The following is a 17,461-nucleotide window of genomic DNA, read 5'->3' as shown; positions in this document are numbered from 1 at the left end:
ATGTTTGTATGTGTCTCCGTCACCAGAGGATGATATATATATATATGATCCTATTTCCTGTAGTAGGGCTGGGACTGAATAAAGAAATCTGATGCACACTTAAAACATCTTAGAAGCAGCAGTAGACCCTCCGAATATTTATATTAAGAGTTTGGACACAATACTCATTTTGAACAGGGCATGTTTCGACACAGGGAATGACTTGTTTACGGACATGGTTCAATGCAATAATGAATCTGTAAAATGTCATCTCATCATTCATACTACTATCAGGTATAATTTCTCTCCTATTGACATCACATCTAAAAACTTGGAATCAAGCAACACTGCTGTTTGTATCACGTTTCACTTTTAGCTCTTGTGACCTTTGTAACCTTTAGTGCAGCATTCTCACGCTTCTTGACTAATGAAATGAACTACATTTGTAGTCGTTACTGGGTAAAGATCATTAAATTTTTTTTTTGAAAGATTACACATGGTAATGGGTAAAGACTATCAGTTTAGACATGGAAATCAGAATTTACAAATTACCTGATATTTCCTGATTTTCCAATGAAACACAAAGACATAAATGCTTAAACATAATTTTATAGATATAATATATAATTATTTTATTCATTAAGATCTGAATTTGAAAGACAAAAATACATGGTATGATTTAATCTTTGCACTACATCATAATGTTTTGTACAACAGGCATCACATGTGCAGTAAATGAAAGTTCAATTTAAATATTAAATAACTGATGACAAAAAGTAAATATGTAAACACTAAGCTAGTAAGATATTTGTTTTCTATTGCAACACTTCCGATTAAAGTGGTTTGGTAACAGTACAAAGAAAGAAATTGATGAACAAAACTCAGTTCATTCCAGTTGTGATGAAAAAACACAGTGCTCTTTAAACACCCCTTCCAGCTACGCATTCGTTTTTTGTTTCAAAAATGGTCCATGGATTTAGGTATGCGTTATTGTTTTTTATTAGACCATGCTGAATGTCTAGAAATCAACCTGGAAGTACAAAAATTCCCAATCATCCGCAGTTTTAAATCTAATAACGATTATCTGGTGTGTATTTTTAGGAAAGGGGCATTAATGGTAATAGTCCTTCTGTGCATGTGTGTGTGTTAGTGGGCTTCTCTTTTTTTATTTCAGTTCAAGCAGATGAAAGATTCATTAAGGCCCCTATGTTGGATTAAGGTCAGACTAGACTAGATTAGATAAATTAGCATCTGGGAGAGAAAGGGGGGTCGGCAGGTGATTCTGTGAAAGATTTGAGCTCGTAGGCAGCACCACTGTCCACTTCCATGGATTTACGGGAGAAAAGAAACCGGATGTCCCGATGGAGGTAGATCTTTCCAGATTTGGAGCTCTGGAACCTAAAGATAGTGAAAGAGACAACCAAACCATGAAACCATGAAAAGTAAAAATCATCATGCATTCAATGACATGTGTTTAGGTATTAGTGTCTAAACCACCGTAAGGTAAATACAGTATTACTGGATAAAAACATAATTTTAGTCCAAGTTTTTTAGCAAAGTTGTCCTCAAGGGGGCGCTTGACATCTCTGCAGTAGACTTTTCTATTGCATTGTATTTTTCAGCCTCCCTTTTAGACCTTAGCCATGCAGACTTACATAGTAATTCCATAGTATAAGACAAAAAATAAAAAAGCTTAACACAGTGGCTATAAAAATAAAGTTATTTGTCCTTAAAGAGTCAAACGCCCTAATCACCCCAAAAATGTTTTTAAAAAACTGTTTCAAACTAAATTTGCCATGTAGGGCAATATCTGAACTTTTGACATTCACATTTTGTATTGAACAATTGATTCAAAATGCAAGATGGGTCTCAAGATGCACTGATTTTACGTGAAACAATTTACACACACGCACACACACACACACACACACACACACGCACCACACGCACACGCGCCCGCGCACACGCACGACGCACACCACACACACACACACACACACACACACACACACACACACACACACACACACACACACACACACACACACAAAAAGAGTACATTTTATAGCTGTGAAATCAATTAAATATACTGTTTAAATTGAGTAAATGTAAGTAAAAAAATGAAGTACGTGTTTATTAATTTTTTTTATTTTTTTTTATTTTGTTAATGAAATACTTAATGTGTGAAAGTGACCTATTAGTCAGATATGGTGACCCATACCCGAAATGTGACCTCTGCATTTAACCCATCCAGAGAGTAGTGAACACATGCACAGCAAGTGGTGAACACACGTACACCCGGAGCAGTGGGCAGCTATCACTGCAGCGCCCGGGGAGCAAGTAGGGGTAAGGTGCCTTGCTGGTACCGGCAACCTTCTGGTCACAAGTCCGACTCTCTAACCATTAGGCCACGACTACCCACACCGTTAATGCATGCTCAGTGCCCCCGGTCCCGTATAGCATCCCATTACAACACATTACCAAAATCAATGCAACCATACGCGCCAACCCGTTGGCCACGACTACCCCCACTGCCCCTTAATAATTAATTCATTAAATAAACTTAAATAATATATGTAAATTTACACTTTAAATTAATACATTTTTTAATTATGTCCCACAAAAAAATCAGTTAAATGATTTTAAAAGATTTTATTAAGTTTTATAATATAATTATAATATATAGTTAATATAGCTGTTTATTTCTGTGATATTTACTAAGCCCACAGAATTATTTTAAAAGTGTGTGTTCTTGAAAATGTAACTTTAATGCATTGTCAGGTTTAAAGGTGCTGCTAAAGAAACACAACAAACAACCTGAGATAATGAAAACACTGCTTCACCGGGTTCGCAGTACTGACCTCAGGTGGATGAGGTAGCGGAGGGTTCGTCCTTGGCCCAGTGTGGGTGGCTTTTTGTTGTTTTGTCCGTTGCATTCGCGTTTGACTGGGACCGAGAAGGTTCTCTGCCGCAGGAATGTCTGATGGCCGGCGGGCATTTCCCTCAAATCGTACATCACCACAAACATCTTCACCACTGTCTTATTAGGATTAAATAAGGTCTGACACACAGAAACAAGACAAAACATCTGCTGAGCATCAAAGGTACCTAATACCCTATCAACTCGTAAACGTAATCCGAAATAGACACAAATAATTGGAGAGTAAAACGTATCATAAAATAACAATTGAAATTCACAGTGAATCAGAGTAATTTGATCATGACTAATGTGACTGAAATTTTTATTTCAGTGTTTAAGTGTTCTCACGCCGCTGTGCCATATGATTATTGAACACATGCATTGCTCACGTGTGTATACTTGGTCCTCATGTGCATTATGCCTATTACACATAGCCAACATAACAAGCAGATAATCATGAATGTGTTCAAAATAATAAATGTTTTTTACCACTTGAATGGTTCCTGATGGAGGTACTCGATATCCCCTCCCCTTACCGAGAGACTCCAAGTTAATAACACCCTAAAGAGAAGCACAGGAACTCTGTCTTAGTAAAGTAGAAGCCCTTTAAAACATGCAGGTGGTAGTGCATAGATTTTTGACTTCATAGTTGCTTCATTTGAACAAGACATCTGACCCTTGTCCTACAATAAACGTAAATACACCGAAGTAACAAAATACTCCAAAAATTAAATTATGCGGTTATGTATATACCCAAAAATGTGTGAGAATTACCATGTAGGGGGAAGGTGCATTATCATCAGAGACGCTGTAGAAGGACACGTCCACAGGTAAGGTTGTGTGACTGGGGCAGAAGGTTCCACTCGCACCCACCTCAGCTGTAAAACCCTCAACAGTACCCAATGGCTCCAAACGATAGTTAAGAACACATTCCTACACACACACATACAATGAAATACAACAGAATAATATCTCTATTTTATGCCTGTATGTACAATTAATTGTTACAAAAAATGAATGACTCAACTCCCTAACTGTTCTGTCTGTCTCATCTATCTTAGATAAAGTGAACTGCAAGTCTCAGTTATATTCATTTCTGATAAGGAAACTGAACTGATCGTGTGTCTACCTCAAAGTTTCCTAAAAGGCTGAGGCTTGCGGGAGGAGCGCTGGCACTGAGGATCTGCTGCTGAGACTCATCACAGTCTTGTGATCTTTTCAAAACCCTACAAACACAGACACACAGTTGTGTCAGCCATTTTGTGTTCTCAACAGATGAATTTAGTGTATGTGTGCGCACAGCAGATGGCAGTGTGTGTAGGAAAGCCTCGGTGAAGAAAATGGCACTCTGAAATATGGAACAATGGCATTACAACGGGAAATAAAGCGAGGAAAGAAGGTCATACCTCTTATTGGCAGCCCATGGCACACCTTTGCAGTGAATCAAAGATGTGTCCAAATCAAAATATCCTGTCTGGTTTTTTCTTTGCGGAACCTGAGGAAGAAAAGGAGGAAGTGGGTGAACAGTTTTTCGTCATCACGCAAATAGTCACATGGTAACTTTGTGTAAAATCTTTTGTAAATGTATTTACAGTATGTCGCTATATGTTTTCCGATATGCCATGGTACTTTATTACTGATAATGATATTAAATGATTGACATTTTTTGAATTATGGCTATTCGTTTAATTGTTAATTTAAACTAATAATCCATTAATTAATTATTGTTCATTTTAAATGAACTTTTTCGTACACCTGCAAATGTCAAGAATATGAAAAGAAAGTGTACTGGCCATGAACATTTCACAAAATTTGTCCTCTCAATAACAAATTACACAAATTAAAAAATAGCTCATGCCTTTACTTTGCTTTAGTCACTCTTGTGGAATGTCTGTTTCATACAAGCTCAAAGCCCAAATTTGAACCCGTTTATGAGAATGAAGCTTTAAAAATCGAAACAATTTTTAAAAATAATGTAAATGATATACTTCTAAAGCAATAAATCATGGTATTTTGAAGTATGCATGATAACAATACTGGGCACAATATGTTGTATTATTGAATACTAGCTAGGATGCTGATGCAATAACTAACAATACAATAACTACTACTAAACAACGTGGCAGTAACCAGGGTCATTTTTGGGTTAGTGTTTAGTTATTTTTGTTTAGCCTGCGCAAGTCTGAAACACTGATCTAAACTGTTCAACTGTTTGCAACATTTAATGAAAAACCTTTTAATCACAGAGCACAAATTACATCTGAGTGTATCTCTAGAGAACGTGAGCAGCGCTCTCCTGGAGTAACAGAACCGGACACCCACACAAAACAAAGTGCCTGAGTCATACAGTCCTCGGGGTAAAGCTGCCACTGGTAAGATTTCAAAACACTCATGGCCCAATAAAAGACAGCATGAATAAAAACCGCTGGGGAGGAAGTGCCTCTACTTCGACTCATGACACTTCATTAGTGTATCATCTAAGAAACTCAGCCTATAGCTGCTGAAGTTTACACAGCATTTGAAACAAACAAGAAATGATTCAGAGCTGATGAGTCACAGGCACACAAATGCACACACACACACAGACTATTTTAATAATTCAGCAGAGGATGTGTCGGTGCTCTTACAGGGCTGGAGAGGAGAGGTAGGCCTGTACAGGGATGGAAGGCTTTCGTTGCGGTTCCGTCTATGGAGTGACGATTCTGTTTTTTCCAGTTACGGCATGGCTTAAGAGGGGAGGGGGGATGGATCTGTTGGCAAAAGAAATTTGATTACAACTAGATCAAGTACGATGGCACAGTTAGTGGGCAATGTCTTTTTAGACATTAAAGGAGTAGTTCACTTTCAAAATACATTTTCATGATAATTTACTCACCCCCATGTCATCCAAGATGTTTATGCATTTGTTTCTTTAGTCGAAAAGAAATTAAGGTTTTTGATTTAAACATTTCAGGATTTTTCTCCATATAGTGGACTTCAATGGACTCCAAATGGCTGAAGGTCAAAATTACAGTTTCAGTGCAGCATCAAAGGGCTTTAAACGATACCAGACGACGAATAAGGGTCTTATCTAGTGAAACGATCTGTCATTTTCAAAAAAAATAAAAATGTATATGCTTTATAAACACAAATGCTCGCCTTGCTCTGTTTTGCGATGCTCGTTCATGACTTCACGTAATATGTAATTACGTTGAAAAGGTCACGCTTGACGTAGGCGGAAGTACCGAGTCAGTGTTTACAAGTTGAACGTGCAAGTTAGAGCAAGCAATCCTGGAATGTTTTCATCAAAAACCTTAATTTCTTTTCGACTAAAGAAACAAATACATAAACATCTTGGATGACATGGGGGTGAGTAAATTATCATGAACATTTATTTTGAAGGTGAACTCCTTTAAGACAAATTCACTTCAAATCGACTCACCGTATGGCTACTCTGTGTGTAAGAAAGGGCATGACTGGGGGAGTTGTGGGTAAGGTTGGCTGGTGTGCTAGAGTAGGACGTCCAAGGCTCCTGGTTCTCATCCTTCTCAGGACTGTTGGACCCATCCTTGCCGTGCTTCTCCGTTCTTTTCTCACGGATTGCCTCTTTTGTCGTGGTTGGTTCGAGGTGCCCAGTCAGGGTTAGCCCATTCTCCTGAAGAGATCTCTCATGGCTAAAGTTGTTTTTCAAAGAGGAACTTGACTCTCTTTTGGCATTCTCTCTGTAATTGCTTGTCGTTAACGGACGTGATTTTTTGCTGTTTTGGTCTTCAAGTTTTGGGCTGGCCACATTTCGTGGCCTAGTGAAACAGTCTTGCTGGCTTTGAGTAGAGTCGGGAGGTTTGCAACATTTTGTTGCTTGAGAAACAGGATGGTCTGTGATTGCTGCACCATTGGTTACGTTCGAGGGCTTCTTACTGCTCGGTGGTGATGCACAGCCGTTCGTCTGGGCGCCGTGGCTTGTGCCTACCTGTTCAGTTTGAGAAGTCTTACATTTATAGGTGGCATTCAGGAGACTGTAGGAATGTTGCAGTCGCTCCTGAATCAACCTTGATATGTCCTGAACTGCATCTGCGATAAGGGAACCTTCAGCAGACTGGTCACTAAGTACCAATCGTCTACATGTCGACAGTTTTGGGGAGGTTTTGGATTTGTCGTCCACTCGGCCTAGCTGGGTTCTGCTTCTGGGGCTCAAAGGGGTGTCAAAGAGAGAAGACCGGCTCCTCTCTGGCTTTTCTGGGCTGGTTCCATTGTAAGATGGAGGTTGGGGGACAGGGAAGAGGGACTCTTTGGGTTTCTTCAAACGATCCTTGTTTTGTGGCGAGCTCCAGGGTGTTTTGGGTCCTGGAGGTTCATGAGGTGCAAATAGAGCATCGGGAAGATGGGGAGCTGTAGGGTCACAGAAATTTAACCGCTGAGCAATGCGAGCGATGACTTCCTGTCGCTCCTGAAGCAGGGAGCCAATGAGAGGGTTAGTTTCACCTGAGATGGAGTTGGGACTCGGACTAGGGGTCAATAAAGGGTCAGTGAGAGACAGTGATTTAAAAGAACGAACTGGTGACTCCACTCTAGATGTCTTCGGGCTCTCTGCCCCATTAGAACACGAGCTGTACACCTCTGTAGGGGGGACGTCAACACCGCCATTTAGCCGAGAGTACAACCACTTGATGCCTTTGCCGGGTGAGAGAGGGGACGCAGGGCGAGGGGGGAATTTACGAGAGTTAAGGGGGCTGAGGGGAGATGGAGAAGAACGTAGAGGCCTGGAAAGGAGTGGAGACGCTGGCAAACGGAGGGAATTGCGTTTTTCCCCAGCATGAGTGCCCCTCTCGCCATGCTCCAGGCCTTTCTTGCCCAAAAGAGCAAGACCTGAGTGGATGCTACATCTAAGTATGGGGTATTTGGGCTGGCGGGGCAGAGACTGAACCCGCACTTTCAGAGCGACACTGTGGGACACATTTGGGACAGGGAACGCATGTTCAGAAGGCGTCTGGGAGAAGTTCCATATCAGTTCCTCATCAGCTGCACTTATTCTGCAAAATAAAACCAAGAAGCTCCATCAACAAATGGGATCAGCAAACGCAATGCGGGACTTATATTTTATTTTGTTCTACAGTAAATATAATGTGGCATGCATTGCATGTATCTGTCGTAATGATGCCAATCCCATATTACATTTCAATTAAAAATGATGATTTGTATGATTCATCAGAATGTTGCTGCAGTCAACAGACAGCAGGGCTGCTCAATAAACTGTGAAAGTACTTCGGCGTGTGTGTAGGGTGCTTCACCTGTAAAGAATGTTTCTAGGTACAAGTCCATGAGAAGCACTGAGCCAGGCGCTGAGCTGCGAGAAAAACACATAAGAACGCACAGCCAAAAGCAGGGTTTTCTCCTCAACAAAGCGATCTCCACCCCTGAAAAATGCACCAGAATACATCACGCCATTGTGTTGCAATGTAAAATCTCAAGTGGTGTATTGGAATTAGTGTCTTACTGTCTCGGTACTGGCTGTAAGGTCCATCTCTCCAGTAGAAGAGCATCTTGTTTTATTGCTGGGTCGTTAAGGTCCGTGCAGTCTGTGGTTGGGCCTTCATCGCTATAGCAACAATCAGGAAGAAGCATCACTTCTATCATGATGGGGATGTGATTGCGCCACAGTAACATGACCTCTGACCTCGTTCTCCTTGCCTGACGACACTGTATTAGGAACAGCTTCTTTTAACATCCAGCCATTAAAGGAGTGTTCACACTGACAATGAATACAGCACTCAACTAGAAAAACCTAATAGCAAACAACAGCGCAGGGACCTGGAGACTAGCAGCAATTTAATGACTGTCAGTGTGAATGGAGCTTAAAAACCATGAAGTTAGAGATCTGTTTTCTCAGTGGTGGTTAACTCATTTCATAAAATCGAATAATCTGACAAATTTCTACAAACGTAACTGCATGCTCCACCTTGAGCATGGCAGATATGGTGTATTACCTGGGGTATTTTGTCGCTGCATTCGTGTTTGGTGAGGACAGGCATTGCAGACTGGGCAGGTGGGCAATGAAGCCCTTCGGTCCGCCCCTTTACAGAACATTCCGGAGTCCGTCCCTCAGTGATCAGGAATGTCAGGAACACCAGCAATTCCTCAGCATCATACTCAAAGAACTCCTCAGCTGCATCTAAACACGAAACACATATCAGCTAAGACCAGCTGAATACCTCAAAAAAAGTGTACTTTTTCATATGCAATGTGTCAAATATGGGTTGTCCATGTTTGCACTTTGCAGTCACATGGTAAAATAGACTTCTTTGATTGGTGGCTTACACTATATAGAAAATTAACCTTTTAAATGAAGTTGAAATCAGACTGACAGCACCATGTGTCATTGTTTAACAACCACAGAGCTCATGGAATCGAATGAATGAGATTTTAGCCTACACAGCCCGACTCTTACATTATATTTACAAAACAAATTCTTGGAAACGAACATTGTGTTTTCAGGCTCAATTAATGGTTTACTTGGGTGACACACTTAACCAAGCTTTAAAATTGGTTAAGGAATTACCTTTAACGTCTGTTTTATAATACCAAACACACACAGCTGGTTTCGTCACTCCAGGGAAGATAACACTGTTTATCCATAGCAAAGTCTTTGCTCTATTTACCAGCTACACAAACTGGATTAAACAAAAATATGCCACATCATCTGACCAGCACCAAAACATACCTGATTCACAAGTTAAGAAAGCAGCTGTTTATAATGGCAGGGAATGTAAAAACACGCTCACACACATTCTGAGTCATTTCTGAAGAAATTCCTCAACGCAGTTGGATCAACACCCGTAACCTGTTTAAATACCACAGTGCTGTGCATATAAATAAACCTCACAATATTAACAAAAACGATTGTTCGTGTCATAAGCGTCGCTGGAAAACCTGAGCTGCAGGTGGATCCACATAATTTGATATTACAGAAGCCTGCGACATCTACAGCTGACACGTCATGCTGGTTATTATTCCATGTTTGCTGGATTCACTGGAGCAAAGTGGCTTTACCCACAGCTTTGAGTCACGAACAAAAGGGTCTACATGGCAGTTGAGGTCTGTTACAGGCAACCAATGGGTCTACTGTTCTGACAGCATTAGAGACCCAGAGAGTGTTCCATCTCGAATCGCACACCCATATTCCTCTTTCTCTATTATCATTTGGATCTAAGGGTGTGTGCTTTATAACCATTACAAAGAGTGTTTACATGATGTTACATACATACATCTAAATGATTCTCAGCAGCATCACAAAGTCATCAGAAAATCAAGTCAGTTAGCAAGCATTAACACACAAAAAATGGCATGCATGCTTTTCTGTTGCTGTACACATAGACATATTAATATGATGTCAGTTTCTCTTTTATAGCCTTGTAATGTAATATTATACTATTTTAACACCTTTTTTTCAGAATGTCGTGAGGTCAAAACGTACCACAAACAAAGAATGACACTGGTTGGAGGACACGCAATAGAGCTCAGCAAAGTGAAAGAGTCCATTCACAGCCTCAGCTTTTGAGTTGTGTCAAACAGTTTGAAAACCACATGCTGCAACAAGGCTCTTATGGTGACTGGGTGATCATGCATGAATGAAGTCCATTTTCCAGTTCCATGGTGATCAATTTAGCCAGAGCAGGTCAGCTGGTCTTCACAAGGCGAGTATACAAACTACACTCGCCTTGTGGCAAAAATAACACTCTGAATAGCCTCAAATACCTTCCTAAAAACCAAACGGGTGGAGACACGGCAGAACCGCTGGACTACTGGGTCAGTTTAATTTGGAAAAACAACAGATCACTGTGCAGACCAGTTCTCTGTCCCACTTATACAAGAACAGGTTTACTGCCTTTCTTTTAAAAAAACTATATCGAAACAATAACTCTTCTGTGCATGTCAGAAACCATATGGGTGATTACTTGTGAATACATGTGACAGTTCTAAGAAAACTGTCAATTTATGATTTTAAATGGAAAGGACAGCAGCCAAAAAAAAAATTCTTACTCAATCTATCTAAACATTCTTAAATCAAAATATACTTACTTGAGAACCAAAATAATCCAAGACATTTTGTTTGCTTTCTGAAGAGAGCTTACTTATAAAAAATCTCCCAATGAGGTACGAAAAAAAACTTGAATCAAGTACTTAATAAAAGGCTAAAACTTAATTTTAGTTTGAGGTTTACCCCTTTATTAAGTAGTTAACTAAAGTGTTTTACCCTATTGGAAGATTTGTTTTGTTCTGATGTATAACATTCACTATTTATTGTAAATCAAATATGAGTTATTCAGCAAACACGGACTTAAACTGTAATCTGTCGCTCACACTATTGTATGAAGAAGACTCCAATATATATAGGACACAAATGATGTAGTCAACATGTAAGTTATAGTACATGTTGTCTATTTTGCAACATGTAGCATGAAAGAAAGAAAGAAAGTCATTTGCGTCTTGAAGTGGGGGTGAGTATGAGTAAATAATGACAGTTTTGATTTTTGTCTGAACTACTCCTTTAAATATTTAACATCTGTTTCCAGAGAATTATTCTGAAGAGAAAGTCTGTTAAAATATAATAATCGGCTAAACTAGCGTAGCTTTCAGGGACAGATGGCATCATCAAACCCTGATCTGTGTCCTTGTTTTGTGGGAAGAGTCGTGGATGCTGACTGATTGTGCCATGTTGTCCTGGAGACGTGATGAGAGCTCGGTGGCAAAAACATAAAAGCCAAAGGAAAAGTGTTGTTGGATTCTGCTGGCAGCAAATCATGTCTATTTTAGAATAGAAACATCTTAAACCCATTTGGATATATTTGTCTAAAGTGTACCAGTCTTGCAGCCTCATTCTATCATCATTTCCTTAATTTCTGGTTTATGTACAGACCAATTAAATAAATATCGATTTAAAACACAACTAATGACCCAAACTGGATCTTTAACTGTCATGTAGGCCATATTTAAACTGTTTAGGGTTCAGTAACCTTAATAATAATTAGCATTTTTAGATCAAAACATAACACTGTACTGGTTCTAGGCATAATAATAAGATTCAGTTGGATTAAGTGAGATTATGCAAATTATTTGGTCCATTATTCAGACTGATGACTCCTGTCTTTTATTCCGACTGATTCACTAAATCTGTTTGACTGACTCATTTCGACTCACCAAAACCACACAATGCAGCAATTCATTTACAAACTGGACAGTATGTTCCTGTTTGTGTGCATTATCGATATATTATGCTGGGACACTCAGTTGTGGCTTCTGATAATAGGGTGTGCAAGGGTGGGGACACCCTTATCTAGTAGAATAAAACAGCCTTTTCTTTGCCACCGATATGAAACTCAACTGAGTGTACATTATTTAAAGACATCAAAGAAATATCAGTTAAATCAGAGTTAAACTAAGTAAACAACATAAAATGACGTAGTGCCCCTTTAAAAAACCATCTCAGAATATGGAACAACAGGGTTCTAAGTTCTGGAAGTCTTTCAAGAGAACATGCTGTTTGTCCTGGTTATACGCTATCATGACATCAGCCTCCTGTACAGTTCTAAAACTCTGTGAGCCAGTGGGAGTGATCAGAGAATTACTGCCCAATCAGCACATGCCAAAGCTCCTGCCAATAAGACAAGGCAGCAGCGGGGGCGGGGCAAAGCCACATGCAGAGAAAGAGGCGAGGCGACAGCTGATGTGTACTCTCGCGTGATTTCCTGAAACAAAGAGGCAGATTGGCTACAGTTTATAATAGTGTTTGTTCCTGTCTTCACATTTATCCTACTTAGTATTTCATAAACACAATCTTACAGAAGTACACGGTGTCTCAGCGAGTTTAGCAGGAGAAGTTATTGCCAAGCCTGTTTTTTACTGCACTGGCAGCATTTTCATATGCATTTGTGTGCATGTGCAGGGAACTCCACCCATGTGAGCCCTGCACAAGGAAAAAGAGCAGACAACAGAGAGAGAAAGAGAGGGGGGGTTGAGACCGCCAGCTGAGAGGGAGGAGAGAAAGACGAAGTTTCGTCATGTAGGTTAAAGGTAACGTTTCAGCCGAGGAGGACAGAAAGAACACTGGGTTCATAGGAGACACAAACAAGAATAATAAGCACAATAAACACAAGAATAATAAGTAACTAGGCTTCTTTCTTGTTATGAACGGTCTCTCATAGTACAACATTAAAACACAACACAGCCTGACACAAAATCAAGCATATGTACCTTCAAACTTTAAAGGGGTCATAGGACATGGCTAAAACAAATATTATCGTTTGTTTTAGATGTAATGCAATGTGTATACACCATTTAAGGTTAAAAAACGCTGTATTTTCCACATACCGTGCATGTTTGTATCTCCTCTTTGCCCCGCCTCTCTGAAACGAGCTGATTTTTTACAAAGCTCATCGCTCTGAAAAGCGAGGTGTGCTATGATTGGCCAGTTAACCAGTGCGTAGTGATTGGTCGAATACTGCAAGCATGTGACGGAAAAGTAACGCCTCTTACCATATTTGGAACATCAGGTTCCAAAGCAATTGTACTGACAGGTGATAAAATGTCATCGGTACTTTCCTTATCAGTTCGAGCCCGAATCTGAGCCGGAAAACGAAGATGATCAAGCCGATACATCAACTTTGCCAGCGCGACTTCAGCAGGATGTAAAGGATTGGTAAGGTTTTATTAAAAAAATACTATGTTAAATAGTTAAAAACTATAGCTAACTGTTTTACCATTTATATACGACGTTATAAAGACTATAAACAAACAACCATATACATCATACAGAGTTTGTGTGAGATATAAACAAGCTCGCATTACAGCAGGGAATGGTATCATAATAAATAATGCGAGCGCTTTGGCCCTTCTTGATCAACCAGTGTTACGCCACGTCTCGTCGCGACTCAACAAAGACAATAAACACCATTATAAACACGACATTTGTTGCCTCTAGTTGGAACATTATTACTGATTATTTGGACTTATGTTATCTTTTTTCACGTTGCGCGCGTGTCTGCATTTGCAGATCACAAACACACGACAAACTCAACTCGCGTTAATCTGTAACAAAGTCTTTTACAATGAAAATATACTTACAGGCCGCAAATCTGAAGCGCCAGACTGTCCTTGCGAAGTTTTAATGGTTGGAATGGCCCCACTTTTTAACCAAAGCTTTCGTGTATAGCCGGCCTTGATCTCTCCCAGGTTCGTGAAGCAATCGTCGGTGAAATGCGCTGCACAAACTTGAACATTCGGATTGTACTTTTCTGGAACAGTGTTGTAAATAAAATGTAACCATTCGTTTTTAGTTGCCTCATCTTTTGGCAGGGCAAACAAAGAGTCTTTCTTTTCACAACGAAACTCACAGCGTCTCCGTGACATGGCTGTGGCGGTGACAATACAATGAGAAGTACGCCCACCTTACTTGCGTTTAGATTTGGGCGGTCAAATCATGTTACGAAGTGACGTACATTCGCCGGGGTGTGGTTACACGAGGCATTTCAGGCAGGTCTGGGTGAGCATTCGCTTTTAGATAGAATGCATCTTTTGTTCCCACACTAAGTTTTGCAATTTTAAGTGTCTAATACATGCATGGGCAACTTATAACACACCAAAGACACAGAAAAACACGTATTCGCGCCAAATGACCCCTTTAACTGTTCATGTGCATAGTGTATGTTTTAGTTAATCTAAAGGCCCATCTCTCTCTCTCTCTCTCTCTCTCTCTCTCTCTCTCTCTCTCTCTCTCTCTCTCTCTCTCGTGGTAGAGGTCCTCTTGAGTTATTCATTAATTCAGCTCGTTTCAGACCATGCACACACAAACCAATGTGTTTCCAACCTGGAGGTGTCCTACACAGACAAGAACTGTATGCAAATATTTGCATATTTTTGCCCTCACATGATTCAGAGCTTAAGTAAGCAGCTGTGTGTGTGTTGGGTCAGGGATAGTGTTTCTTATGTAAGACAGACCTATTTCAGGCTTTTGTGTGCTTGTATTATTAGGATGTGTGTTTGTATGCGCATGTGCAAATACAAGAGAATGCAACTGGACACTGGCACATATACCCAAGATGAGCAAAGACAACATGTTCCTACTCTAAATTCAACCCGAGCACAGACACACAGCAACTCCTGGCATGTAAAATGAATAGCAAGGCCTCCTCCAGACAAATCAACCCTCAACAGGAGTACATATGTCAATGTGGGCAGTCAAATGTGCTTATGGTTGTGATGTAATAAATATACTGTATCTGAATGAGAGTTTTTGAGCTTCGATAAACAATAGAACCCTGCCCAAAGCACAATAGACGTTTTAATGCATTTACTGTTTATAAAGGGAATTGTATTGGTTTTGATAGAAACTATGATGGATTCTATTGGTGGGATATTAAATCCTACTTGAATAATGCCCAAAACACAATTTTGTACTGGTTTTAATGGAAAAGCTAATGGTTCATGATGTTTTTTAATGGAAACCATTCGATTTTCTGTGATGGCTTATTGGGTTTCTATAGCTTTTTGCAGCAGGGATGTTACGTGAATGTTTCTACACATCAACAAAACACCACTTTTTTTTAATACCAAGAACAAATATGATTCTACAGTCCGTCATTTCAAAGACAAACCACAGACTGCACACCACACTAGATTACACTACACTTCAATGTGCTCATATCCACGGGTCATAAACACTATTCCTGACCCATATTTACAGCAAACTGCAAAAATCAATCTATTCCTGCTATCCTCACAACCAGACCCCATAGTAAAGGATTGTCTGGTTTCCTCTGCTGCAGAAGAGCGTTCAGCTGTACATTTACATAACCAACAACCACATAGGTAGATTTCTGTGAGTGTACAGCTAACACACACACACACGCTTTAATGGTGTTAATGGTCACAGTTCTGTACCTTCGGGCACAAAAATCAATTGTGACGCCCTGTACCTGCACGGGTGTGTATGCAAAAGAGGTTTTATCAGTCCACACGGAGTCCTGCAGCAACAGCAGATTACAGATGACTCCAGCATGCCAAATCTGCTTACAGCCTGAACCAGGGAGATCAGTTTAAACACTAACACCAAGCCTGCACGTTCCTCTGTACGAGGATGAAAAACTATAAAATAGTACCATCAACATAATATAATACATATATCCTAGCTCTAACCAATAGACATATCTGTCACTGAACTCTGTCAATTTATACAGACAAATAACCAGTGACTACAACTGGGATTGGTAGGCACAGCCCACGCACATGTTCCAGTGACCTAAAAACTCCACTCACATTATCTAATTATTATATTCGTAACAATTGTTGGTTTTATTTAGTGCTGAGGGCAAAAAGCAGTGGTTTGACAGCATTAGTACACAGCAAATATATTTAGTTGCTCGACACAGACAGTAACAGCAGGCAGGAGGTCAAACTGCTGGCTGGAGGTCTCATTGACATCCACACGCACCGCCTCAAGCAGACTGTTCTGAAATTAGGTCGACTCATCACAAGACTGTCCAACCAGGAGCCCTCAAGTCACAACCTTTGCTTTGAACCCGCCAAGTGTTCAGGGTCACAGATTTATAACGTAACGGCAATTATTCAATAGGTGCATTACTTTTCTATTTAAAATGCTGTTTTTGTGTGCAAATCACAATAAATAAAGAAATACACCACTTTAAAGAACAAGTCTTAAAGTTATTAGTTATTTTAGAGAGTAGCTTTTACCTCGCATGTGTAGTTGTAATGTAATGTTTCTCAACATTGATTTTGTGTGGTAAAAACAACTCACGAATGCACAAAACTATACACATAACACACACACAAAAACATGAACAAACACAGACATATATCTGGTGTTGGCAGGGTTACAGTTGGGTTTTAGGGGGTTACGAGTCTATATTTGTACCATCAGGGGCAGAGAGGATGTCACTACCTGATTTGGGAACATGCAGGACACTTCAAACCTGCAGCTCTATATAGAGGGTCAGACACACACACAACACAACACAATCACTCATTAAAGCAAGAAACATGCTTTAAGAAATGCTCACATAAACTGATAGATCCAAGCCTTTGGTCTTTGTTGCACAGGGCATCTTTATTTTATCAAAGAATTTTTGAGAGACAAGCAGAACAGACCCATTATAGAGATTTGTTTCTCCAAATCTCTTCCTGTCTCTCTCTCTTTCTGTCTCAGCAATGAAAGTGACTTTAGTCATTACTGCATTTGCTGGCCAGAACAGAACGGAACAGAACAGAGAGGAATCTATCATGAAGACAGAAAAACAGAAAAAAAGAAGGGAGGGGAGAGAAGAAGAGGATGATGTCAACGTAGAGCGTAGAGTATATCAGCAGTACTGCAGTGTGATTGTGTGTGTGTGTGTGTGTGTGTGTGTGTATTTGTATGTGTGTGTGTGTGCAACCTGGCACTGATCTGACTGGCATGCAGTGGCATTGCTTTGATTATATTGACTTTTACGCTTACGAAACTTAAAATGAGGTCATTGGTCTGATGTAAAAAGTTCATCACTGATAAATGATCTAAAACAGGGGGAATAAGACTGC

General features: G+C 40.0%; 1 protein-coding gene across 1 annotated transcript in view; it reads right to left on the bottom strand.

Moving 5' to 3' along the window:
• Window positions 1-585: 585 nt before the first annotated feature.
• Window positions 586-17,461, bottom strand: part of atosa (atos homolog A) — a 31,419-nt gene continuing 14,543 nt past the window's right edge. Inside the window, exons 2-12 of the mRNA XM_057347771.1 lie at window positions 8,863-9,047; window positions 8,373-8,575; window positions 8,167-8,292; window positions 6,321-7,908; window positions 5,527-5,649; window positions 4,306-4,394; window positions 4,029-4,125; window positions 3,674-3,832; window positions 3,389-3,460; window positions 2,841-3,040; window positions 586-1,377 (exon numbers count right to left, since the gene is read on the bottom strand). Coding sequence (XP_057203754.1) covers window positions 1,224-1,377; window positions 2,841-3,040; window positions 3,389-3,460; window positions 3,674-3,832; window positions 4,029-4,125; window positions 4,306-4,394; window positions 5,527-5,649; window positions 6,321-7,908; window positions 8,167-8,292; window positions 8,373-8,575; window positions 8,863-9,047 — 2,996 coding nt within the window. The 3' untranslated portion in view covers window positions 586-1,223. The remainder of the gene's footprint in view (window positions 1,378-2,840; window positions 3,041-3,388; window positions 3,461-3,673; window positions 3,833-4,028; window positions 4,126-4,305; window positions 4,395-5,526; window positions 5,650-6,320; window positions 7,909-8,166; window positions 8,293-8,372; window positions 8,576-8,862; window positions 9,048-17,461) is intronic.

Source organism: Triplophysa rosa, linkage group LG12 (genome assembly GCF_024868665.1).
Source record: "Triplophysa rosa linkage group LG12, Trosa_1v2, whole genome shotgun sequence".
Lineage (NCBI taxonomy): Eukaryota > Metazoa > Chordata > Actinopteri > Cypriniformes > Nemacheilidae > Triplophysa > Triplophysa rosa.
Note: the sequence above shows the minus strand (reverse complement) of the source record. Positions and strands in the feature narration are given on the sequence as shown.